Source organism: Microcaecilia unicolor, chromosome 3 (assembly GCF_901765095.1).
Source record: "Microcaecilia unicolor chromosome 3, aMicUni1.1, whole genome shotgun sequence".
In the NCBI taxonomy this organism is placed as follows: domain Eukaryota; kingdom Metazoa; phylum Chordata; class Amphibia; order Gymnophiona; family Siphonopidae; genus Microcaecilia; species Microcaecilia unicolor.
In genome coordinates, this window is record NC_044033.1 from 209227957 (window position 1) to 209253440 (window position 25484).

Sequence of the window (25484 nt, forward strand, 5' to 3'; positions counted from 1 at the left end):
TCACTCTCTTCTACTCATGTGTTTACATGCTATCGGCATTGAAGGTGCATGGTTTACTTCTGGGTGGTCCTTTTCCATATCTGTCTACTTCTATGGAATTTCCACTTCAGTGCGGGATCCACAGGATTCTATTCTTTCCCCTCTCCTTTTTAACATCATTCTTAGCCCTTAGCTACTGTCCTCCAAGACTGTAACATCTGTTTCTTTTTCTGTGTGGATGACATCCACATAATTTTCCCAACTTCTTTCTCCTCTACTAATCTTGGTCCTTTGCACTCAGCTTTACAGGCACTTTTTAATTGGCTCTCTTCACACAGACTCATATTAAGTACTTCTAAGACTGCTGTTTGTTGAGTAACCGGGTTCCATCCTCAACTTTCTGTTTCCCTTACACTTTTCAATCTTCCTATGTCCTTGGTCTCCTCCTTCCGTTACTTCGGGGGTTATTATTGACTCTCATTTTTCTTTTGAGCATCAGGAGGTGTATTTTCAAAGCACTTAGACTTACAAAGTTCCACAGGGCTCATTTGCAAAAGAGAAAAATGTCCAAAAAGTGTCATAAAGCAACATTTGAACCGATTTCTTCTCAAAACATCCAAATCAGTATTTTCGAAATCTGTTTTGCAGAAGTCTATCTATGCATTTCGTCTACAGTGCGTCCAAATCACAAAGGGGCAAGTCGAGGCATTTTGAAAACAGGATTAGGGCAGGCTTAGGGTGTTCTTAACACTTGGACATTTTACAGCCATAATGGAACAAAACTAAAATGTCTAGAGCAAAAACTTCACATTTTGGTCTAACGAATAAGACACAAAAAGGTGCCCTAAATGACCAGATAACCACCAGAATGATTCAGAAGTGACCCTTACTCCTCCAGGGGTTATGGACCCCCTCCCACCACCAAAAAATGTGAATAAATATAGTACTCACCAGCCTCTATGACAGCCTCAGATATTATAGCCAGGTCCATTAGAGCAGAGTACAGGTCTCTAGCGTAGTCTAGTGGTGGGTGCAGTACACTGTAGACAGGTGGACCCAGGCCCCTACCTGTTACACTTGTGGAAGAAACTGTGAGCCCTCCAAAACTCACCAGAAACCCACTGTACCCACATTTAAGTGCCCCCTTCACCCTTAAGGGGTGTTGTAGTGGTGTACAGTTGGGGGTAGTGGGTTTTGGAGGGCTCAGCAGACAAGATAAGGGAGCAATGGTAAGATGTGTACCTGGAAGCATTTACATGAAGAAAACAACAATGTCCCTTGGGTGCCCCACTGCTCTCCTGGGATGTCTGGCGGACCAGTCTACTAAAAATGCTTGTCCCTCCTACATCCCAATGGCTTAATTTTCTCTGTTTTTCACGTGTGTGTGTGTGTGTGTGTGTGTGTGTTTTTTTTTAATGGCCTGAATAGATAAACGTACAGAGCACAAAACCTTGTTACAAATGGTATTTTCAAAAAAATAAAAAAGATAGACATTTTACTTTTTCGAAAATGTTTACATTTGCTACTTGGATTTGGGAAGTTTAGCGCTAAATATCCAAAGTCCAACTTAGACGTCATATTGGAAATGCCCCCTCCACATACCTTTATAAGTCTAAGTGCTTTGAAAATGAGCCCCCAGGTATCCCACATTCTTAAAAAGTGTTTTTTTTTCTGGTTACATTCTATTAGATATTTTTTGATTTTGCCTCTTTACATACACTGATTCGTGCTTTCATTATCTCTCGATTAGATTATTGTAACACTGTTCACGCTGGTATTTCTCAAATTCACCTTCGCCGACTTCAGACTTTGCAAAACTCTGCCGCCTGTCTCTTACAGAGTGCTAAAAAAAATACGATCACGTTATCCCTCTGTTTCTGCAACTGCACTGGCTCCCCTTACTCTACCGGCCCTGGTTTAAAATATTGGTCCTTGATCACAAGGTCCTGCACACAGGATGTCCCTTTTATCTCTCCTCAGCAATTATTTCTTTATACCCCTATCTCCTCCCTCTATTCTCTTGACCCTCATCACTTGGGGTCCTTTTACTAAGGTGACCTGAAACATGGCCTGCGGTAGTGTAGACGTATGTTTTGGGCTCGCATAGAATTATTTTTCAGTGCACCTACAAAAAATGCCTTTTAAAAAATTTTTTGCAGAAAATGGACGTGCGGCAAAATGAAAATTGCCATGCACCCATTTTGGGTCTGAGACCTTACCGCCAGCCACTGACCTAGTGGCAAAGTCTCACGTGGTAGCCAGGCAATAATGACCTACGCGTGTCCGATATGTGCATCCAAAAATAAAAATTATTTTTCGGACGCACACCAAAAATGAAATTACCGCAAGAGCCACGTGGTAGCCGGGCGGTAACTCCATTTTGGCGCACAGTTATGCGCTTAGTAAAAGGGCCCATTAGTTCTCCCGTCTGCTAAGCAAGCGCACTTGGAATAACTTTCCTCCTTACATCAGATCCAAGCTGTCCCTGCCCAGGTTTAAGTCGCTACTAAAAAGTCATTTTTTAAAAACTTTCATTCAACTTGCCGATGGATTGACTGCTCCTGAACTCTGTGAACTATGCAGTACCACAGGTGTCAAATTCTCTCTGACTCCTTTTCTTTTTATACTTTTGTCTATAGTATTTAATGTTCTGGTTATGATTGATTTGTCTTTGCTCTTTCCTGTTTTTACCTTAACTGGAGTTTCTTTCTGTTTTTTATACTGATTTAGTTAAAACAAATTCGACTCTTTTTTTTTTAAGTAAAGGCGGTATGTCAAGCTTTGGAGTTAACATATGTTGTATCACAGTACGCTTTTCCATCATAATTACTTTGCAAATTCTATTATGCAAAACTATTTTTATTGGTGACTTACAATCATACATACTGTGAAAAATACAGCAATACATCGGTGTATACAGGTACAGCAGCTATACAGGAATGAAAAGATACCAGTGAACCACCAAATTTCCTTGTAGAATATCCCCATGACCCCCCCCCCCCCCCCCCACACCCAACCTACCACTAAGTCCAGCCAGTATGAACCATAACAAATTACTAATACAGAACTCCCAAACCTCATATCTATCCTCGTCCCCTCCCTACCCTCCCACTCAAACCAAAAAAACAACAACCCACAACCAAGAGACTCCACTCTTAAGAAACATGATAATATAACCTACTAAGGTATAATCAAATGGGGGGACGGACCATCTGTACTCTTATGGCGTCCCCCATGAAAGATTATTGGACAAGCACAGAACAGACCATTTAAAAACAAAAGCCTCTTATATCCCTTGGAGACCCCCAAAGCCGAGATTACACTCTTGCCACATGACAAAGTATTTACTTTGCAAATTCTATTAATCCCATACCTCTTACTTGTGGGCTCAAGTTGTTTCCAATGATAAGAAACATAACCCCTGGGTGCACAAAGGCATGTTTTTATAGCAGTGTTTCCCAAGCCTGGTCCTGGAGGCACCCCAGCCAGTCAGGTTTCCAGGATATCCACAATGAATATTCATGAGAGAGATTTGCATGCACTGCCTCCACTGCATGCAAATCTCTCTCATAAATATTCATGGTGGCGTCTTATCATGCAGTGCGCACTAATCGTTAGCGAGAATTAAGGAGGAGATTCTATGTATGGCGCCTAAAAAATCAGCGCTGAAATCGGTGTCGACTAAGCATATTCTATAATTGACATCTAGATTTTGACGCCGATTATAGAATAGTTGATATTTCAGCGCCGCTATCTGCGCACTAATCCATTTATGTCAATGAAAACCCGGTGTAAATCTCAGTGCGTAGATTTAAACACATACAGGGGCGTAGCCAGACCTCACGGTAGGAAGGGGCCAGAGCCCAAGGCTGGGGGCACATTTTGAGTGGCGCACCACCGCCCCCCAAAAAACAAATACCTTTGCTGGCAGGGGTCCCCAATCCCCGCCAAACGAAGCCTTCTTCAGCATGGTCTCCGGCACAGCCGCGTTCACTGCCTGCCCCCTGCTCTTCTTTCTTCTTGCTCCTCCTGTGCACGCTGATGCTCAGCGTCAGCATGCACAAGAGGAGCAAGAAGAGCAAGGGGCAGGCAGCGAAAGCGGCTGCGCCGGAGACCATGCTGAAGGCTTCGGTTGGCAGGGGTTGGGGACCCCCGCCAGCCAAACCAGGGGCCTGGATGAAATTTGCGGGGGCCCAGGCCCCGGTAGCTACGCCTCTGGGCACACAGGGCCACATTCTATAACTAGGAGCCTAAATTAGGAATGCCCATGAAACGCCCATTTCCCCGCCCCTTTTTGCCTCGTGCGTTAGAAGCTTGGCGCACGCTGTTACAGAATATGCTTAGCGAGTTGTGCACCTAAATTCTATTTGGTGCCAATTAGTGCTCATTATTGCTTATTAAGTGCTGTTATCAGCGCTCATTAGCTTGCTAAGCCAATTAAGTTGTGTGCGGTGTTATAGAATCCACGCTGATTTCAGCGCCTAAATCTAAACACACTATATAGAATCCGGGGGTAAATCCATTATCATGCCTTAGTAAAAGGGCCCTCAAATGCCATCTCCTCTCCCAGAATGTCCGCAAAATAGCCAGTTTCGGTTAAGGCGCTTCCAGTACCGCTATCCAGTTAAGGACTGCTGAAAAAGACCAGCTAGCCCTGGACATGTGCAAATCTCTCTTACACATATTCATGCTGAGAACCTGACCCATGGTGGCCCTAGAGAACTGGGAATGGTTAAACCTTCCCCTTTCTCCTCTTTAGCTTACAGTAAAGATTGAAATATTCCACCTCTGGGAAAACTCAGCCCCCTTAAACATCGTATGTGGCCACCTTATTGATTTTTACTGGCAAAGACAACCCGCCCTGCACCGAAACTCAGAACGGAATTGGTTTCAACATGTGGAACTTGCCCATCGACAAGCTAGAGCTGATTATGAGGGGTAAATATTTGCTAACGTAACACCACTGAACAGTTTCTGGTAACAAGCGCCTTTCATAGCAGAGGTCTGATCGCTAATCGCTTTATTGATTACCTCAGCAAGTTCCTCCTGCCTCTTTATATACTTCCAGCTCAGTGGTTCCCAAACCTGGTCCTGGTGGCACCCCAGCCAGTCAGGGTTTCTGGATATCCACAATGAATATTCATGAGAGAGATTTGCATGTAGTAGAGGCAGTGCATGCAAATCTCTCTGGTGGGAGCCAGTACCAAGAGCCTCCAATCACAATTGCCTGGGGATTTCTCTTCTACTGTGCAGTAAATATTTGAAATTCTAATATGTATAAAAGAAACTACATAATATATATAAACACCCCATAAGAGGTATGAATATTTCAGAAATATTATTAAGATGGACTTGGGGAAAATTCACTGCTTATTTCTAGGATAACTGATCAAAACGTACGGCTAAATTCTACTACAACTCAATCAAATATACAAAACCACAGTTAGTAGAAAAATATACTGTGTATATGTACTTACTGCTCGTTACTGCCTATAATGCTATCTTTTTCTTAGGGAAAGTCTCATACAGTCGTAGGGGTTTGTTCTGCAATTTGCCAATTGTGGCATACCCCAATTTTACGACACATTTAATCACAGACAATCCCTTCCTCCACCCTGAATGACCCTGAATGAGAAAAGGCTGTTACGCTATCAATGCAAGATTAACCCCTTGAAAAAGCTGTGTTGAGCGGAACAGGCACCTGTCGGGGGAGCGATTTGCACCTGGAGATTTAAGCTAAGTTATGCATTTCCATTACAGAATGTGCACAGCCTAGATTTAAAAAGTTCAAAGCTTCATCTCAACATAAGAATGTATAGTGCATGCGCGTACATACTGTACATGTGACAAAGCCCTCTTTGTGTAAAGAAGAACAACGTATATATTAAAAAAAAGTTGAAAAGATAAAAAAGTTATATAAACAGTAAATTTGTAAGAAAAAAGTGGGTGGAGGAAGGGATTGTCTGTGATTAAATGTGTCGTAAAATTGGGGTATGCCACACTTGGCAAATTGCAGAACAAACCCCTACGACTGTATGAGACTTTCCCTACGAAAAAGATAGCCTTATAGGCAGTAACGAGCAGTAAGTACATATACACAGTATATTTTTCTACTAACTGTGGTTTTGTATATTTCTAGGATAAGCAGCATAAAATGTATTGTACTGTTTTGGTTTCTTGCCAGGTACTTGCAACCTGGATTGGCCACTGTTGGAAACTGGATGCTGGGTTCGATGGACCTTTGGTCTGTCCCAGTACGGCAACGCTTATGTTCTTATTGCAAGAGGACCCGTCTTCAGAAAAGGAAACACTACTTACCAATTTTAAAACTCAAGATGTCACGGTGTCCCTTTACCTCAGGTTTCAGCTCTCTGAGGGGCCCTTTTACTAGTGGAGGAGTAGCCTAGTGGTTAGTGCAGTGGACTTTGATCCTGGGGAACTGAGTTCAATTCCCACTGCAGCTCCTTGTGACTCTGGGCAAGTCACTTAACCCTCCATTGCCCCTGGTACAAAATAAGTACCTGAATATATGTAAACCGCTTTGAATGTAGTTGCCAAAACCTCAGAAAGGCAGTATATCAAGTCCCATTTCCCTTTCCCTATTTGAGATTCTACATGGAATGTTGCTACTATTGGAGATTCTAGATGGAATGTTGCTACTATAGAGATTCTGTTGCTACTATTTGAGATTCTACATGGAATGTTAATGTTGCTATTCCACTAGCAACATTCCATGTAGAAGCCTGCCCTTGCAGATCAGCAACGCAGCCGTGCAGGCTTCTCTTTCTGTGAGTCTGACTTCCTGTACGTGCAGGACGTCAGACTCACGGAAACAGAAGCCTGCGTGGCCGCATTGCTGATCTGCAAGGGCAGGCTTCTACATGGAATGTTGCTAGTGGAGGAGTAGGCTAGTGGTTAGTGCAGCGGACTCTGATTCTGGGCAACTGGGCTCAATTCCCACTGCAGCTCCTTGTGACTCTGGGCAAGTCATTTAACCTTCCATTGCCCCTGGTACAAAATAAGTACCTGAATATACTATGTAAACCGCTTTGAATGTAGTTGCAAAAACCACAGAAAGGCTATATATCAAGTCCCATTTCCCTTTCACTAAGCCGCGTAAGTGTCTACGTGCGCCCAATGCGTATCAAAATGGAGTTACCACCCGGCTACTGCATGGCTCTTGTGGTAAATTAATTTTTGGCGTGCGTCCAGAAAATAATTTTTATTTTCGGCCGCACGTATTGGACGCGCGCCAAGTGGCATTTGGCACACATAGGCTATTACCGCCTGAGAATTTACTGCTAGGTCAATGGCTGGTGATAAGGTCTCAGACCCAAAATGGACACACAGCAATTTTCATTTTGCCGTATGTCCATTTTGGCAAAAAGTTTTAAAAAGGCATTTTTTTGTAGGTGCGCTGAAAAGTTATTCTGCGCACGCCCAAAACCTGTGTCTACACTACCGCAGGCCATTTTTCAGTGCGCCTTTGTAAAAGGACCCCTGATATAAGTCTTTACATTTAAAAAAAAAAACCTCTTCCTTCTCTCTCAAAGAAAGGAGGAATGAAATTATTTAAATTAAAATTAATAGATGTTAGCAGAGAAAAGATGTTACACTCTGAAGATTAAATGTAAGTTTTAATTAATAAACATAAAAATGTTATTCAAATTGTAATAGTAAAGTTTCAATTAAGTTTATATTTAAATATGAAAGGAAAAGTTTTTAAATATTGAGGGGTCCTTTTACAAAGGTGCACTGAAAAATGGCCTGCGGTAGTGTAGACTCGTGTTTTGGGCACGCACAGAATTATTTTCAGCGCACCTACAAAAAATGCCTTTTTAAAATTTTTGCCCAAAATGGACGTGCAGTAAAATGAAAATTGCCGCGTGTCCATTTTGGGTCTGAGACCTTACCGCAAGCCATTGACCTAGCGGTAAGGTCTCACGCCGTAACCGGGCAGTAATGGTCTACACGTGTCATATGCCACTTGACACGGATAGCTGCCGCGCGCCAGAAAGTAAAAAATATTTTTCGGGCACATGTAGTGGACGCAGACCAAAATTGAAATTGCTGCGAGGGCCACGCGGTAACCGGGCAGTAAGTCCAATTTGGCACACGTTGGGCACACGTAGTTACCTACACGGCTTAGTAAAAGGGCCCCTGAATGAGTTAACAAATAACTTGTGTTACAAAAGTAGGAAGTAATCTTCCTTATGGCCTGCATAACAATTTCCCTTCATGTGTCTATATTGTATTTCAATTATTTTACAAAAATTCTGAACTTCAGTTTAAAACTATTACAGGTAAATATTTTATTTGTTTGTCCTTACAGTCTTTTTCTCATATAAGTAATGCTTTCGCTTTCAGGGGTCCTTTTACTAAGGCGCGCTGAAAAATGACTTGCGGTAGTGTAGGTGCAGGTTTTGGGCATACACCAATCCATTTTTCAGCACGCCTGTAAAAAAAGGCCTTTTTTAAAAAACTTTTGCCGAAAATGGACGTGCGGCAAAATCAAAATTGCCGCACGTCCATTTTGAGTCTGCGACCTTACTGCCAGCCATTGGCCTAGCGGTAAAGTCTCACTCAGTAACCGGGCGCCAAATGCCACTTGGCGCGCGTCCGCAAATAAAAATTAGTTTTCAGCCACGCGTATCGGATGCGCACCTAAACTGAAATTACTGCAAGAGCCACGCTGTAACTGGGCGGTAACTCCATTTGGGCGCACGTAGACGCTTACGCGGCTTAGTAACAGGGCCCCTCAGTTTGTTGTGTGATGCTGGTGAGTGTACACTGTAAATGTTAACTTATTTGTCTTCCAACTTCCTCAAGCCAAATTCAGCGTTGGGTCCTTTTCTTCTTTACCTACACGTATTCTTAAATGAATAAAAAAAGGAGGAAAACTATCTCCCTATGTGTTTGAATTAATTTTGGGGTATGTTTACTAAGGTGCATTAGCGTTTTTAACGCGCCCTTACATTTCTATGGGCGCATTAAGCGTTTAACGAGCATCAACCATTAATACGTGTTAAAACCGTTAACAAGCCTATAGCACACCTTAGTAAACCTAGGCGTTTATGTTTTCTGACAAGATTCCTAAACTGTATTAAATCTTACTTTTGAAAATAAAATAAGGTTAATCTCTTAATTATTTTTCCTATACTATCTTTTACTTAAATCCCTATCTCAAACTTTCTGTCTTCTGTTGGACTGGAGTTCTTCAGAGGGTTTCTTCCTTCCAGTCAGTTTTCACATTCACTTCACTCACTTCTTACTAAACTTAGAAAAGTTTCAATATCCAGCACCAAAAATAATATCTTTCCTAAAATATGTTTTAGAATTTTATGAGAGAGACAAACAAGAAAAATGTCAAATTCATTTCTCTCTCTTATCAACATTCTTCCTAGAAGTTCTTTTCAAATTCTCAGAACTAATAGGATTTCACTCCCCTTTATAACCTTTGAGAAAAGCTATGAACTTTCTACATTAAGGGGCCTTTTTACTAAGCCGCATATGTACGCGCGCCCAACGTGCACCAAAATGGAGTTACCGCCCGGCTATCTTGTGGCTCTTGTGGTAAATTTCATTTTTGGCACACGTCCGATACTCACAACTGAAAAATAATTTTTATTTCGGTCACGCGCCAAGTGGCATTTGACATGCGTAGGCCATTACCACCCGGTTACCGCATGAGTCTTTACTGCTAGGTCAATAGCTGGCGGTAAGGACTCAGACCCAAAATGGACGCGCTGCAATTTTCATTTTGCCGCTCATCCATTTTTTGTAAAAAATATTTTTAATGCATTTATTTGCAGGTGTGCTGAACAGTGATTCTGCGCGTGGCCAAAACACGCATCTACACTTTTTCAGCGCACCTTAGAAACAGGACCCCTAAATTCTCAAGTCTACGCATGCCAAAATGGAGTTACCGCCCGGTTACCATGTGGCTTTTGCGGTAAATTTCATTTTTGGCACATCTGAAAAATAATTTTTATTTTCGGACGTGCATATTGGGCATGCGCCGAGTGGCATTTGACACGTGTAGGTCATTACCACCCAGTTACCGCGTGAGTCTTTACTGCTAGATCAATGGCTGGCGGTAAGGACTCAGAGCCAAAAGGGCCGTGCGGCAATTTTTATTTTGCCGCATGTCCGTTTTCGGCAAAAACAACTTTTTAAAGCATTTTTTGCAGGTGCGCTGAAAAATAATTCTGCACACACCCAAAACACGCGTATACACTACCGCGGGCCATTTTTCAGTGAACCTTAGAAAACGGACCCCTAAATTCTCAATGGTTTATACACAAGTTTCCTCTCATTAACTGAGCGAGTAATCTCAGAATTTTCAGAAATGCATTAACGGGTTCTTTTACTAAGCCGTGTAAGCATCTACGCGTGCCCAACGCACACCAAAATAGAGTTATCACCCAGCTACCACGGGGCTCTTGCAGTAAATTTCATTTTTGGCGCGTGTCTGATACACGCACCTGAAAAATAATTTTTATTTTGGACGAACACCAAGTGGCATTTGACACGCGTAGGTCATTACTGCCCGGTTACCACGTGAGTCTTCACCGCTAGGTCAATGGCTGGCGGTAAGGACTCAGACACAAAATGGACGCATGGCAATTTTTCATTTTGCCGCACGTCCATCTTCGGCAAAAATTGTTTTAAAAAGGCATTTTTTTTGCAGGTGCGCTGAAAAGTGATTCTGCGCGTGCCCAAAACACGCATCTACACTACCACAGGCCATTTTTCAGCCCACCTTAGTAAAAGGACCCCTAAATTCTCAATGGTTTATACACAAATTTCCTCTCATTAACTGAGGGAGTAGTCTCAGAATTTTCAGAAATGCATTAAATTTACTCACTAAACACTTCCTCTAAACACACACTCTCTATCCTTAACTCTTTGCTCAATATAATTTTCAAATTCACTTTTACTAAATTTCCTCACAGACACCAATCTCGCAACACCTTTTCCTTCTTTCCAGTCCAACTGTCAACTCCCCAAAATTGCAGAACTTCCCCTCAGAAACAGGTTCCAGCTGTCAGTGGGGCAGCCAATCGGATTCATGTCATAGGATTTGACAAGCTCAGATTCATGCACAGCTCCTACCATTATAAAAACATTATAATTTTAGGGGCCTACGCACGCCAAATTGGAGTTACCGCCCGGTTACCGTGTGGCCCTTGTGGTAATTTCAATTTTGGCGCGCATCCACTACGTGCGTCTGCAAAATATTTTTTTTATTTTCTGGCGCGCGTAACGGACGCGCGCCCAGTGGCATTTGATTCACGTAGGTCATTACTGCCCAGATTCTTCACCGCTAGGTCAATGGCTGGCGGTAAGGTCTCAGACCCAAAACGGACACGCGGCAATTTTGATTTTGCCGCACGTCCATTTTCGGCAAAAAAAGAGGCCTTTTTTACAGGCGCGCTAAAAAATGGATCGGCGCGCACCCAAAACCCGTGCCTACACTACCGCAAGCCATTTTTCAGCACGCCTTTGTAAAATGGACCCCTTACTATTTTAAACCTTCATTTTTAAACTTTAACCGCTCAGAATACCTTACAGACATGATTTAAACATTATTAAGTAAAAATCTGCATTTTTTTAACCCCCAAGAACTTTCCACAAGAATTCCCAATAATTACCCTCGTCAATATTCAAACGGAGCTCCAATGACATTGTAGCACACATTTCTAAGCTCCTTACACCTTAATTCTTTATTTTAAAACTTCTTAAACACTTCTTTAGAATTACTTTAAATATTAACTTAAGTGAGAAGGTGTCCTTGCAGGTCTCCTTTACACCTACAGCGTATGTACCCAAAATTGTGCTGTTTTTGGGACACTCTTGGGCTTTAATGACTTCCCCTCGCATCCCAGCATCCTTAGAGTCAGAAATCTCTTAAATGTGCCATTCGCGCATGCAGGATTGTGCAATAGCGCCAATCATGCCGCAATACAAATTTACAATAAACAAACCCTTCTATGGGTTAAAACATGTTTCCTACTAATTTTCAAAAGAAACATTGGTGGTTTAAGGGTCCTTTTACTAAGTTGCGCAAGCGTCTACATACGCCCAATGTGCTCCAAAATGGAGTTAGCACCCGACTACCACGTGGCTCTTGCAGTAATTTAATTTTTGGCGTGCATCCGATACACACGTCTGAAAAATATTTTTTATTTTCAGGGATCATGTAACGTACGCACGCTGAGTGGCATTTGGTGCATGTAGGTCACTACCGCATGGTTACCACATGAGTCTTTACCGCTAGGTCAATGGCTGGCGGTAAGGTCTCAGACCCAAAATGCACGCGCGGCAATTTTCATTTTGCCGCAAGTCCATTTTTGGCAAAAATTTAAAATAGGCCTTTTTTTTTACAGGTGCGCAAAAAAATGGATCAGCGCATGCCCAAAACCTGCACCTACACTACCGAAAGCCATTTTCAGCATGCCTTTGTAAAAGGACCCCTTAGTGTCTCCCGGACTCCACAATATCTTAAGAGCCATCCAGACTGTCAGAGCAACAGCGCATGCGCGTGACATCATCAATGAAGTCACTGCCCCTTACAGCATTGTGCCGGCCCCCAGAGCCATTCCCAGGGCACAGCAAGGCCCAGCATCACCCGGGGATCTCCTAAATGCTGATGCCGGCTCTTCTCCACCTCAGAGCAGCCCGGAACGGGTGCTCCCGAGGCAGGATTGCGACCACCGTGAACCCCACCCGCTGGCACCCAAAATGCCTGCCCCAGCTCCCCGAGTCCTCCCCCAGGTAAAAATAAATTAATTTTAACCACGGGTTACATTATGACATGTTGAGCAACATGGAATCTTCTGGTAACTATAGAGGCTTTTTGAGAAAACTGATTTGATCACGCATTCAGATCTTTGAAATACAATTTTGAGGGTTGAATCAGAACATTATTTCAAAAAATATCCTGGCACACAGCTCAACCAGAAATTCTATACTTTTTAGCTGATGGATAGTTGTTCTCGGTGTCTTTTGCAGGCTCAGCAGAGCTGCCTGAAAAGACCTGTGACCTGAAGAATGTGGATATCGTAGGAGGGGAGTATACCCTTAACAAAGATGGCAGCAAGCTGCAGTTCAAGTGCCCGGAAGGGAAGTACCCGTACCCTGTGTCTAGCAGGAAATGCACTCATCTTGGCAAGTGGAGCACCATGAGAAGTCCATCTGGGAAAGCCGTTGCAAAGGCTCTATGCAAAGGTGAGACCTTTTCATTCTATTGGGGTTGGGAGCAGCGAGATGGTGTTTCTCAAAATTCTTTTCAACATGGACCATAGCTGCACTTAACCATGGGTGTGAACAGGGGCGTAGCCAGACCCCAAGGTGGGGGGGCACATTTTGGTCGCTGCCCCCCTCTGCCGCGCCGCTCCCCACCCACTGCTGTACATCTTGGCTGGCAGGGCACCCCTACCCCCCGCCAGCTGAAGCACCGCTGCCGCAAATACCTTGGCTGGCGGGGGTCCCCAACCCCCGCGAGCTAAAGACTTTGTCCAGTGCTGGTGTGCGACGGCGCCGCCACATTGCCTGCCCTGCTCTCTCTTCCCCTCACAACCGGCACAGAAGAGAGAGCAGGGCAGGCGATGTGGCAGGAGCATGCCAGATGTGAGGGGAAGAGAGGGCAGGCAATGCACAGAGCAGCACTAGACAAAGTCTTCAGCTTCTGGGGGTTGGAGATCCCGCCAGCCAGCCAGGGGTCCAGCGCAAATTTGGGGGGGGGGGGCGTAAGTCCCCGTAGCTATGCCACTGGGTGTGAATGGCTGACTGTTGCATGAGGAGAATGGGGGCATTGGTGACAGCTAGGAATGGATGACCATGGTGTGAAGTGAATGGGGATCACTGACCTTGGTAGAAAGAGAATTGTGTGTGTGGGGAGGGGGGGGTTCACTGAGAATGGATGACCACGATGTGAAGTAAATGGGGGTCACTGGTGATGGCTGGGAATTTTTTAATTTATTTTAGTTACATTTGTACCCCGCGCTTTCCCACTCATGGCAGGCTCAATGCGGCAGGCAATGGAGGGTTAAGTGACTTGCCCAGAGTCACAAGGAGCTGCCTGTGCCGGGAATCGAACTCAGTTCCTCAGTTCCCCAGGACCAAAGTCCACCACCCTAACCACTAGGCCACTCCTCCATGGATGACCGCAGTGTGAAGTGAATGGGAGATCACTGATCTTGGTAGAAAGGTTTGAATACAGGAGAGGTCTCCATTCTCCATCTGTCTAACCCCCTTCTTTGTCCTCAGATGTGACATGCCCCACCCCCGTGCAGTTCGAGCATGGTTCCTATCACCCTCGACAGCAGTATTTCTACAACGGAAGCGTCTTGACCTTCGAGTGTTACGAAGGATACATACTCCAGGGCTCTGTCAACCGTACCTGCTTACCCAATGGAAAGTGGAGTGGCCAAACCACCATTTGCGATGACGGCTGTGAGTTATAGAGGCATGGCTCCCTGATGATGGGGAAACAACCTTATTCTGAGATGCCATAAACCTGTGTCTGTTGCCTCTTCCAGTTCCACTTAGGCAAGGGAGTAGGGACAGCTGTAGAAACTAACAAAATTATACCGTCCATGCTGATGGTGAAATCAGCAGTGCCAGATAAAAGTAGTACTGTGTACAGATTCATAACAGGAAAATCCCAGCGTACATCTGCCTTTTCAGTCTCTTGTAGTTAAAGTTTAGGATATTCTATCTCAACTATTTTTATTAAGTGTTGAAGATATAAACTTCATAATCAGAAATGTTGTATTAGTATCAAAATTAAAGTCTCTCAAGTATTAAAATACTATATGCAATCTGTAGGACCCTATTGCTAGTGGTTGTGTTATATGTAGTAGACTGTGGATCGCTTATAGTTTAATGTGGTTTGAAAATGTCCTATAGTTAGGCTACCTACGGAACAATACAAGAATATCGTGTCTCTGGTAACATCCAAAACTAAACAAAATAAACCAGGACCTTAGCCACCGATTATTAAAGTCTCAGCTGTCACCAATGCACTAGTCCACTCATCCAATATTTGTAATACAATGCACACCCATGAGTAGCAAGGGAACCCTCAGATGATTTTGCCACTTCTCATGCAGTCAAGCATACTGCTCTGAAATGGTATAGCGTTTCTTTCATCGGGTATCCCTGCAGTGAGTTCGGAAGTCTTCCGAACTCACTGCAGGGATACCCGATGAAAGAAACGCTATACCATTTCAGAGCAGTATGCTTGACTGCATGAGAAGTGGCAAAATCATCTGAGGGTTCCCTTGCTACTCATGGGTGTGCATTGTATTACAAATATTGGATGAGTGGACTAGTGCATTGGTGACAGCTGAGACTTTAATAATCGGTGGCTATAGTTAGGCTAGACATTACCCTGTACTTAGACTAAAGGCTCCTTGTAATTATTTATTTTAAAAAATTATAGGTTGTCAATCTACATAGTTTAAACTCAGATAAAAACAACCAAACTTAAATCAATACAAACACAAATAAAATCAATACAAACACAAATAACATTTAAAAAATAATTTAAGCTTGCTTCTGTGTTTAAAATATTCTTAAGGGGATCTTTACTGCATGCTAGTCATCATGACCGCAACCTGGGCAGGAGTCTTTCAACTGCCTTGCTGCCAGTGGGAGGCTGTGCTTCCACATTGTATTTTCAGTTTCTAAGGACAGACAGGTCCCCTGGAGTCCTGCCAAGGAGGCTTGAGAAAGAACAGGAGATGGCGTGACATCACAGAGCTGAAGCCTGTCCACCCAAGGAGGTTTTCATTCTTCCCAATGCAGCTGCTGCCATCTTGGTACACCCAACAATGTAATTGATAGGGCAACAATTTCCGCCTACTGGCTTCAGCCCAGATAATGAGCAAAGCATGCTCTTGCCGTCTCCTGTTCTTTCTCCAACCTCCTTAAGTCCTGCGGAGCTTTCCTGTCCTTCATTAGTAAAAAATGTCATAGTGAAACAGCACCAACCAGTGGCAGGACTGTAAGTGGAAGACTCCCACTCAGCTTAGAGGGAACAATGCCGCCAACATGGCTGCCCCTACAATCCCTGCATTTAAACTGTAGGTCAGGCAGACAACAGGCCCCCTGTATTTTTTTTTCTGTGGGCTACCTGTAGTCATTGTCAAGGTATTTACAGGTGACTGCTTGGTCCAACATCCCAGCTGCATTTTTGGACCCACCTTCTCTTCTCTGTTCCAGCTGGGCACTGCAAAAATCCTGGAACACCTATAGGTGCTATCAAGTTTGGAACCCAGTACCGAATTGAGGACAAAGTGAATTATCAGTGTCAGAACAGACTTGTCATGTTTGGCTCCAGTGAGAGGGAGTGTCTGGAATCAAAGGAGTGGAGTGGCACAGAGCCCACCTGCCGAGGTACAAGCATCTGCTGGTCTCCCTCCATGGTCTGCTTTCATCATGTGCCTGTCTTTCTGTGCTAGGAGGGACATGGTTGACCCTCAGCCCCTTCCAGTAGTCGCTCCTGCCCTTCTGGCATCCCCATCAAACTACCTTTAAAGGGGATCCTTCATGAGTGGGGATTTAGATCGGAGTGGGGTGGGATGAAGGGATGTGCTGGGGGGGGGGGGGGGGGTCGGGCAGGGGACTGGATCGGCCCTTTATGCTGTGGCCGTGAGCATTGAGGCATGGTTTTGAGCCTGTTGCTCTGGAATGCGGGGTGGCAGGCTAGCAGGGATATTCTTTTACCACAGGATTCAGCAACCTGTGGTACGAAGGTACCACAGATTGCTGAAACCTGTGGTAAATCAAGGTGGGGTAAAAGCCCACCATGAACTGCACTTTGATACCTTTCTCTTTTAGGCTCCATGATATATAGAATGAGTCACTTGGACTTTAACCCTATTTCCTTCATCCTAGCTTGGTACACCTACGACACCCCTGAAGAGGTCTCCGCCTCCTTTATTTCTTCACTGGCTGCTGCCATCGAGGTGGCAGACCCAGACAAGGTGGACAACAGTAAGTCATGTTATAGAGACTAAGGGTTTATTGTCCCTTGGAAAGAAACAGTGTGAAGCATCCAGGAAGAGTTTCAGTATCAGAAGAAGAAACGTCAGCTATTGCTGTGCGGCCTCTGATTTTAGGTTTTAAGCTAGAAACACCAATAAAGCACCCCCACTGCAAAAATGCTAAACGGCATTAACAGGGCCACTGTGGGGCAGGGGGGACAAATTTCCCTGGGCCCAGCTTCCAAGGAGGGCTGGCGCTGGCCATAAATTCCTAGACATGCCCTCTGTGGTCTGATATCACTGTCATCCTTCCCTCCTCCCCTTCAACAGTCCTCCATCATTTCTGAAGGGCTGCCGGCAGCGTCAATAAGGAGAGCAAGCTGCCTCTGGCTGGCACCGGAAGTGTTCCCTCTGCCTGCCTCCTATGACACAACTTCCTATGTCTGTGTAGGCGAGACACAGCAGATTAAATGCTTCCAGGCCAACCAGAGGCAGCTTGCTCTCTTTATTGGCATTGCCAGCTGCCCGCAGAAACGATGAAGGATTGCTTAAAGGGAGGAGGGAAGGACGACAGTGATACTGGACCATAGGGGGGGGCAGGGAAGAAGGGTAAAAGATGCCAGCCTGTATGCAGGGAAGGAGAGAGATGCCAGTAAGCAGGCAAGGGGGAGAGGGACAAAGATGGTAGACCAGGGGGGTGGGGGCAGTGGCAGGCCCTAAAGATTGTTTGCCCCAGGACCAACTTTGACTCTCGGCGGCCCTGGGCATTAAGCTCATAATGCACAGTTAGCGTATGAGAAAAGGCTACCATGTAAATGCATTAAAGCATTTTGCAGTATTTTCTCATGTGCTAACTGTGCGTTATGGGCTTAATGCCCAGGTCTGCCAAGAGACAAAGTTAGGCCCGGGGCTTTAAGCCCATAACGCGCTAAGGGGGAAGTTATCAACATATGGTGAAATAACCTGAATTACAGTAGCCCAAGCCAGGCTAAAATTTGACCTGTGTCTTCCAAAATACTATATGGATTGGCCCCTGATTATTTCTGCATTTTAATAGCTCTCCCACTAAGGAATGCATTAATGGGCATTCAAGATTTTCTTTTACTTCATTTTCTTAGTTGCAAGGGAGTAATTTATAAATCGATTTAGGCTTGGGGGGTTTTCTTATCTTGCAACAAAGATGTGGAATTTACTGCCGAAAAAGATAAGATGGATAACTAATTATCTACTTTTCTGTAAAACCTACCTTTAAAAAAATGTTAATTAGCAGAAATCTAGTTATCATGATCAATGTTCAAGAATAGATAAGGGAAAGGGAAATGGGACTTGATATACCGCATTTCTGTGTTTTTTTGCAACTACATTCAAAGCGGTTTACATATTATATTCAGGTACTATTTTTACCAGGGGCAATGGAGAGTTAAGTGACTTGCCCAGAGTCACAAGGAACTGCAGTGGGAATCAAACTCAGTTCCCCAGGATCAAAGTCCACTGCACTAACCACTAGGCTACTCCTCCACTAGCAACATTCCATGTACAGGACGTCAGACTCACAGAAACAGAAGCCTGCGCGGCCGCATTGCTGATCTGTAAGGGCAGGCTTCTACATGGAATGTTGCTAGTGGAATAACAACATTAACATTCCATGTAGAATCTCAAATAGTAGCAACAGAATCTCAATGGTAAAATTATGTATAATCATACCTGATAATTTTCTTTCCATTAATCATAGCTGATCAATCCATAGACTGGTGGGTTGTGTCCATCTACCAGCAGGTGGAGATAGAGAGCAAAGTTTTGCCTCCCTATATGTGGTCATGTGCTGCCGGAAACTCCTCAGTATGTCGATATCAAAGCTCCATCCGCAGGACTCAGCACTTAGAGAATTACACCCACGAAGGGACACTCTGCCCAGCTCACCACCGCCGAAACGGGGGAGGGGAATTAACCCAGCTCATCCCCACACAAGTGGGGGGGGGGAATCCGTCCAGCTCATCCCCGCGGAGCGGGGGAGGGACACCACACCCGCCGATGCGGGGGGATCTGGCTTATCCTGCAACCGCAACCACGGGAGGAGCTGACTGACCCTAACACCGCCGAAGCGGGAGGGGTACAAAGCTGCCCTACAGCCGCACGAAGCGGGAGGGAGTGCCGGCAGAATTTATGTCTCAATCCAGCCCCGTAAAACGGAGGGGAGAGGAATGCAGCAGCTCACTGTAACACAAACTCGTCTTAACTCTTGAAGAATCCAAGTGAAAAAACTTGAACACGAAGTCTTTCTGAAGTAACTGAAGACTAAACTTGAACCTGAAATGCAACCAGAATAAAAACAGAACAGATATCTGGGAGGGGCTATGGATTGATCAGCTATGATTAATGGAAAGAAAATTATCAGGTATGATTATACATAATTTTACCTTCCATATCATCAAGCTGATCAATCCATAGACTGGTGGGATGTACCGAAGCAGTCCTCACCCAGGGCGGGACATTGAAATCCCTGACCTCAACACTGAAGCTCCAAACCGGGCCTCCGCCCGTGCAGCCACAGTCAAACGGTAATGCTTGGAGAATGTATGAGCCGAAGCCCAAGTTGCCGCCTTGCATATCTCTTCCAAGGAGACGGGCCTTCAGCTGGATAGGCGGCACCTTCCCCGCGGCCACATAAGCCGCTGCAATGGCTTCCTTGACCCATCTTGCCACTGTAGGCTTAGCAGCCTGCAGACCCTTACGAGGACCTGCAAACAGGACAAACAGATGATCCGATTTCCGGAAATCATTGGTCACTTCCAAGTATCTGAAGATGACTCGTCTCACATCCAGATATTTAAGAGCAGAGTACTCCTCTGGGTAGTCCTCCCTACGAAAGGAAGGGAGACAGAGCTGCTGATTCACATGGAAGCGAGAAACCATCTTGGGCAGGAAGGAAGGCACTGTGCGAATAGTCACTCCTGCCTCAGTGAACTGCAGAAAAGGCTCTCGACATGAGAGCGCCTGGAGCTCGGAAACTCTTCTGGCTGAAGTGATAGCCACCAAAAAGACTGCTTTCAACGTCAGGTCTTTCAGAGATGCCCTCGACAAGGGTTCAAAAAGGCGGCTTCTGCAATGCTCTTAGCACCAGGTTGAGATTCCACGCAGGCACCACTGAGTGCAGAGGAGGGCGCAGGTGATTAACTCCCTTGAGAAAGCGCACCACATCTGGCTGCGAAGCCAGGGAAGCACCCTTCAGGCGGCCCCTGAAGCAAGCCAGAGCCGCTACCTGGACTTTAAGGGAACTGAGCGACAGGCCTTTCTCCAGACCTTCTTGCAGGAACGCCAACACTGAAGAAATTGGAGCAGTGAAGGGAGAAAGAGAGCCTGCTTCACACCATGCTGCAAAGATACGCCAAACCCTGGCGTACGCAGTAGAAGTAGAGCGTTTCCTCGCTCTCAGCATAGTGGCGATGACCTTGTCTGAGAAGCCCTTCTTCCTCAGACGCTGCCGCTCAATAGCCAGGCCGTAAGACCAAAGGGAGAGGGATCCTCCATCACCACGGGACCCTGATGTAACCGGCCCTGCTCCACTGACAGCCGCAGAGGATCGTCGACTGAGAGCCTGATCAAGTCCGCATACCAGGGACGTCTGGGCCAATCCGGACCCACCAGGATTACCCTGCCGGGATGCTTTGCCACCCGGTCTAGCACCCTGCCCAACATGGGCCAGGGCGGGAACACATAGAGGAGCTCTTGTGTCGGCCACTGTTGGAGAAGAGCATCTACTCCCAGGGATCGAGGGTCCCGTCCTCTGCTGAAAAAGCGCGGCACTTGGCAATTGGCCGATGACGCCATCAGATCTAGGCTCGGCTGGCCCCAGCGCTTCGTGATGTCCAAGAACGCCTGAGCAGATAGTTGCCACTCTCCGGGCTCCAAGGTATGGCGACTGAGAAAGTCCGCCTTGACATTCATGACTCCGGCAATGTGGGCCGCTGAAAGCTGCTCCAGGTTCGTTTCCGCCCACTGGCAAAGACTCATAGCCTCCTTGGCTAGAGGGGCGCTCTTGGTACCTCCCTGGTGGTTGATATAGGCCACAGCCGTGGCATTGTCCGACAGGACCCGTACAGGCTACAACACCAGTACCGGGATGAACTCCAATAACACCAACCGAATGGCTCTGAGTTCCAGGAGGTTGATAGACCACTTGTCTCTGCAGGAGACTAGAGCCCCTGCGCTGTCCTTCCCAAGCAGAGGGCTCCCCAGCCCATCAAAGAGGCGTCTGTCGTGACGACAATCCACTCCGGGGTCACCAGAGGCAATCCTGCAGACAACTTGTCTGTCTGCGTCCACCAGCTCAGCGCCTTGCGCACTGCTGGGTCCACGGGAAGGCGCACAGCATAATCCTCCGACATCGGAGTCCAGCGCAGCAGCAGAGATAGCTGTAGTGGTCTCATATGAGCCCTGGCCCAGGGCACTACTTCCATCGTGGCCGTCATAGAGCCCAACAGCTGCACGTAGTCCCAAGCCCGAATAGGAGAGGCTACTAGGAACTAGTCCACCTGAGCCTGAAGCTTGACAATCCGATTGTCTGGCAGGAACACTCTGCCCACTTGGGTGTCGAATCGAACTCCCAGATACTCCAGGGACTGAGTCGGGCGCAGCTGGCTCTTCTTCTTCTTCCAGTTGATGATCCATCCCAGGGAGCTCACAAGAGCAACTACCCGGTCCATAGCTTTGCCGCACTCTGCATAAGAGGGGGCTCGGATCAACCAGTCGTCCAGATAAGGATGGACTTGTACTCCTTCCTTTAGCAGGAAGGCCGCTATGACCCCCATTACTTTGGAAAAGGTCCGCGGAGCAGTAGCCAACCCGAAAGGGAGGGCTCTGAACTGGAAGTGTCGTCTCAGGACTGTAAAACGCAGAAAGCGTTGGAGAGGAGGCCAGATGGGAATATGCAGGTACGCTTCCTTGATGTCCAAGGAAGCCAAGAACTCTCCTGCCTTCACTGCCGCTATAACAGAGCGGAGAGTCTCCATGCGAAAGTGCCTCACTTTCCAGGCCCGATTGACCCCTTTGAGGTCGAGGATAGGCCGGACAGAACCTCCTTTCTTGGAACCACAAAGTAAATGGAGTAACGTCCCTTGCCAATCTGATTTTTTTGGCACCGGAACGACCGCACCCAGGCGGATCAGGTTGTCCAAGGTCTGCTGCACTGCCACAGCTTGACCGGAGACTTGCAGGGAGAGAGTACAAACCCGTCTCTTAAGGGTTGGCAGAACTCTAGCTTGTAGCCGTCTCTGATGACTTCCAGCACCCCACGCGTCTGAAGTTATAGTGGTCCACTCGCCCAGAAACGAGGACAGCCGTCCTCCAATCTGCACTGGGGCGTGGACCAAGGCCCCGTCATTGGGTACGAGACCCAGGGGGAGGACCGGAGGGAGCACCTCCGGGACGGCGGTCTCTGCGAAAGGAATGCTGCTTGGGGGAGAAATTCCTCTTGAAGGAAGAGGGGGCAGAGGAACCCGACTTGCCCGGGCGGTACCGACGGGCTTCCAGCAACCGTCCTCTGGAGGTACCGGGACGAGTACTAGCCCGAGCCCTGACCTCTGGTAATTTCTTGCCCTAGACGTGCCGAGATCGGTCACGATTTTGTCCAGCTCGACCCCAAAGAGCAGCTTGCCTTTAAAAGGCAATCTAGCCAGGCGGGATTTAGAGGCGTGGTCAGCAGACCAATGTTTTAGCCAAAGCCACCGCCGCGCAGAGACTGTCTGAGCCATGCCTTTAGCTGAGGCTCTCAAGACATCATACAGCAAGTCTGCCAAATAGGCTAAGCCCGATTCCAGGGCCGGCCAATCAGCCCTCAAGGAAAGATCCGAGGGGAAAGCCCGCTGCACCATAGTCAGGCACGCCCTGGCCACATAGGAGCCGCAAACTGAGGCCTGCAAACTTAAAGCAGCTGCCTCAAAGGACGACCTTAAGGCCGCCTCCAATCTTCTGTCTTGGGCGTCCTTTAGGGCCGTGCCACCTTCCACCGGCAACGCCGTTTTCTTAGTCACCGCAGTGATTAAAGAATCCACGGTAGGCCACAGATAGGCCTCACGTTCACTCACAGCCAAAGGATAGAGGCGGGACATAGCCCTAGCCACTTTAAGGCTCGTTTCCGGGACATCCCATTGAGCCGCAATTAAGGTGTGCATGGCATCATGCACGTGGAAGGATCTAGGCGGGCGCTTCGTCCCCAGCATAATGGCAGAGCCAACAGGGGCTGAGGGAGAGACGTCCTCCGGAGAGGAAATCTTCAAAGTGTCCATGGCCTGTAAAAACAGGTTGGGCAAGTCCCCTGGGCTAAAAAGCCGCGCTGCAGAGGGGTCATCCGCTCCATCCGAGCGGGGATCTATCTCCTCCAAGGAATCCGCAAAGGACCGTTGGGAGACCTCAGACACGCTGCCCTCATCTACATCGGAGGAGACAAAGTCCTCCAAGGCCTGGAAATCAACCCGAGGGCGTTTACCTCTGGGAACCTCAACCTCTTTATCAGAAGAGGGAGCAGGGGCAGCGTTTTGCATGAGAAAAGCCTGATGCAGCAGCAAAACAAACTCGGGGGAGAAACCCCCCAGACTGTGCACTTCTGCAGCCTGGGCAACAGCCCTAGACGCACTCTCAACCGGCGCTCGCAATAGCGGGGGAGAGACATGCTGCGCATCCAAAATGGCGTCCGGCGCGAAACTCCGCGAAGGAGCCGCGCGGGAAGAACGGCGCTTAACTTTAGCCGCTTGTGCCGTCGCCCAAATTAAGGGCGTTCATGGCATTAATGTCTCCAACCTCAAGGGCGGCCCACGAAGAAGCCGTCCGAGCCGCGTGGCCGGCCAAGATGGCGGAGGCGAGGAGCGGGGGATGGGCGTTTATGGCAGGAAAAAACCGCCACGCCGGAGGAACGACCGGGACATTCATCGGTCACTAAACTGTCACCCATCAAGGGCGAATCAGGTTGTAAAACCCCCGCATCCCCTCTAGAAGCGCTCCAGCGATCCGGGGAGCGACCCTTTGCGCCCTCGCCCTCCGACGCCATATGCCACGAGGAGAAGAATCGGGGAACCCCCTGCCCGCTATAAAAAGGTAAAATTACCTGCTTGCCGCTCCGAGCTGTAACGAACTGGTGTCCCAGTGAGTAGCTGCAATGAACGTTTAAAGAAACGTCGAATTAAACGCCTTTAAAGACGTTTAAAATTTTTTTTTTTTTTTTTTTTAAACGGAGCCAGCGGGAGGGGGGAGAAAGGAGGGACCTGGCACCACCAGGTTTGCACTTGCTCAAAAGAGCCCTCAACCCCAGGCCTCAACAAAACCTAAGGATTAGGCTTGGAGGCCTAGCCAGAGCTGCTGCTGTGTGTGACCACCACCTGCTGAGATAGAGAACATACTGAGGAGTTTCCAGCAGCACATGACCACATATAGGGAGGCAAAACTTTGCTCTCTATCTCCACCTGCTGGTAGATGGACACAACCCACCAGTCTATGGATTGATCAGCTTGATGATATGGAAAGTAGCAATATTCCATCTAGAACCTCCAACAGTAGCAACATTCCATGTAGAATCTCAAATAGGGAAAGGGAAATGGGACTTGATATACTGCCTTTCTGAGGTTTTTGCAACTCCATTCAAAGTGGTTTACATAGTATATTCGGGTACTTATTTGTACCAGGGGCAATGGAGGGTTGCCCAGAGTCACAAGGAGCTGCAGTGGGAATCGAACTCAGTTCCCCAGGATTAAAGTCCACTGCACTAACCACTAGGCTATAAATATACAGCATCAACCGCTTATCTATTCTTCAACATTGGTCACGATAACCAGATTTCTACTAATAAATTTTTTTTAAAGGTAGGTTTTACGGAAAAGCGTGGTACATGCATGACAAGTCTTGCCGCAGTTTAAAAAAATATATATATGTTTTCATTTTTATACTTATTCATAATCCATACCTTTATGGTTTACTGTGTCTGAGAGCTTTAGGGATATGCATCTATTCCTAGGATCTATGTATTTACTGTCATCTGAATATGACAGCCTTTTGAATTGCTATTATTGTAACGTAAATGAGAATTTCTACAGTGCTTTATCTCTATTATAAGCCACATTGAACCAAATTTGTTTGGATAATATGGGATATAACAGCCAATAAATTAAAGTGAAATGAAAAACATGCCATCCAGATACACCATAACCATGAAGGCTTTCCTCTCTCGTGCCTACAGTATTTTCGCCGAGGAAAATAAAGATCGAAAAAGGCGGAAAGTTGGATATTTACATACTCCTGGATGCGTCTCTTAGCGTTGGGCAGGACGATTTCAAGAAAGGCAAAGACAGCGTCATTAAACTCATTGAGAAGGTAATAGCACAAGAAAGAACTACTGGTTTGAAAATCACCTGTTTACCTGGTCCCTGAGTTAGAGTTTACAATTTAAGGGGCAGATATGCTAAATGGTTTTTTCCCCCCAAAATAAGTAATTCTACATCAATTATTCTGTATCTGGAGAATTAA

At 46.4% G+C, this 25484-nt stretch overlaps 1 protein-coding gene across 3 annotated transcripts in view; it reads left to right on the plus strand.

Moving 5' to 3' along the window:
- The window catches only part of CFB (complement factor B), a 74816-nt gene that overhangs the window by 7525 nt on the left and 41807 nt on the right, over positions 1 to 25484 (plus strand). For all 3 annotated transcript variants that reach the window (XM_030197322.1, XM_030197321.1, XM_030197323.1), the window contains exons 3-7: positions 12994 to 13209; positions 14251 to 14436; positions 16210 to 16383; positions 16885 to 16983; positions 25198 to 25331. In XM_030197322.1, the coding sequence (XP_030053182.1) occupies positions 12994 to 13209; positions 14251 to 14436; positions 16210 to 16383; positions 16885 to 16983; positions 25198 to 25331 (809 nt within the window). The remainder of the gene's footprint in view (positions 1 to 12993; positions 13210 to 14250; positions 14437 to 16209; positions 16384 to 16884; positions 16984 to 25197; positions 25332 to 25484) is intronic.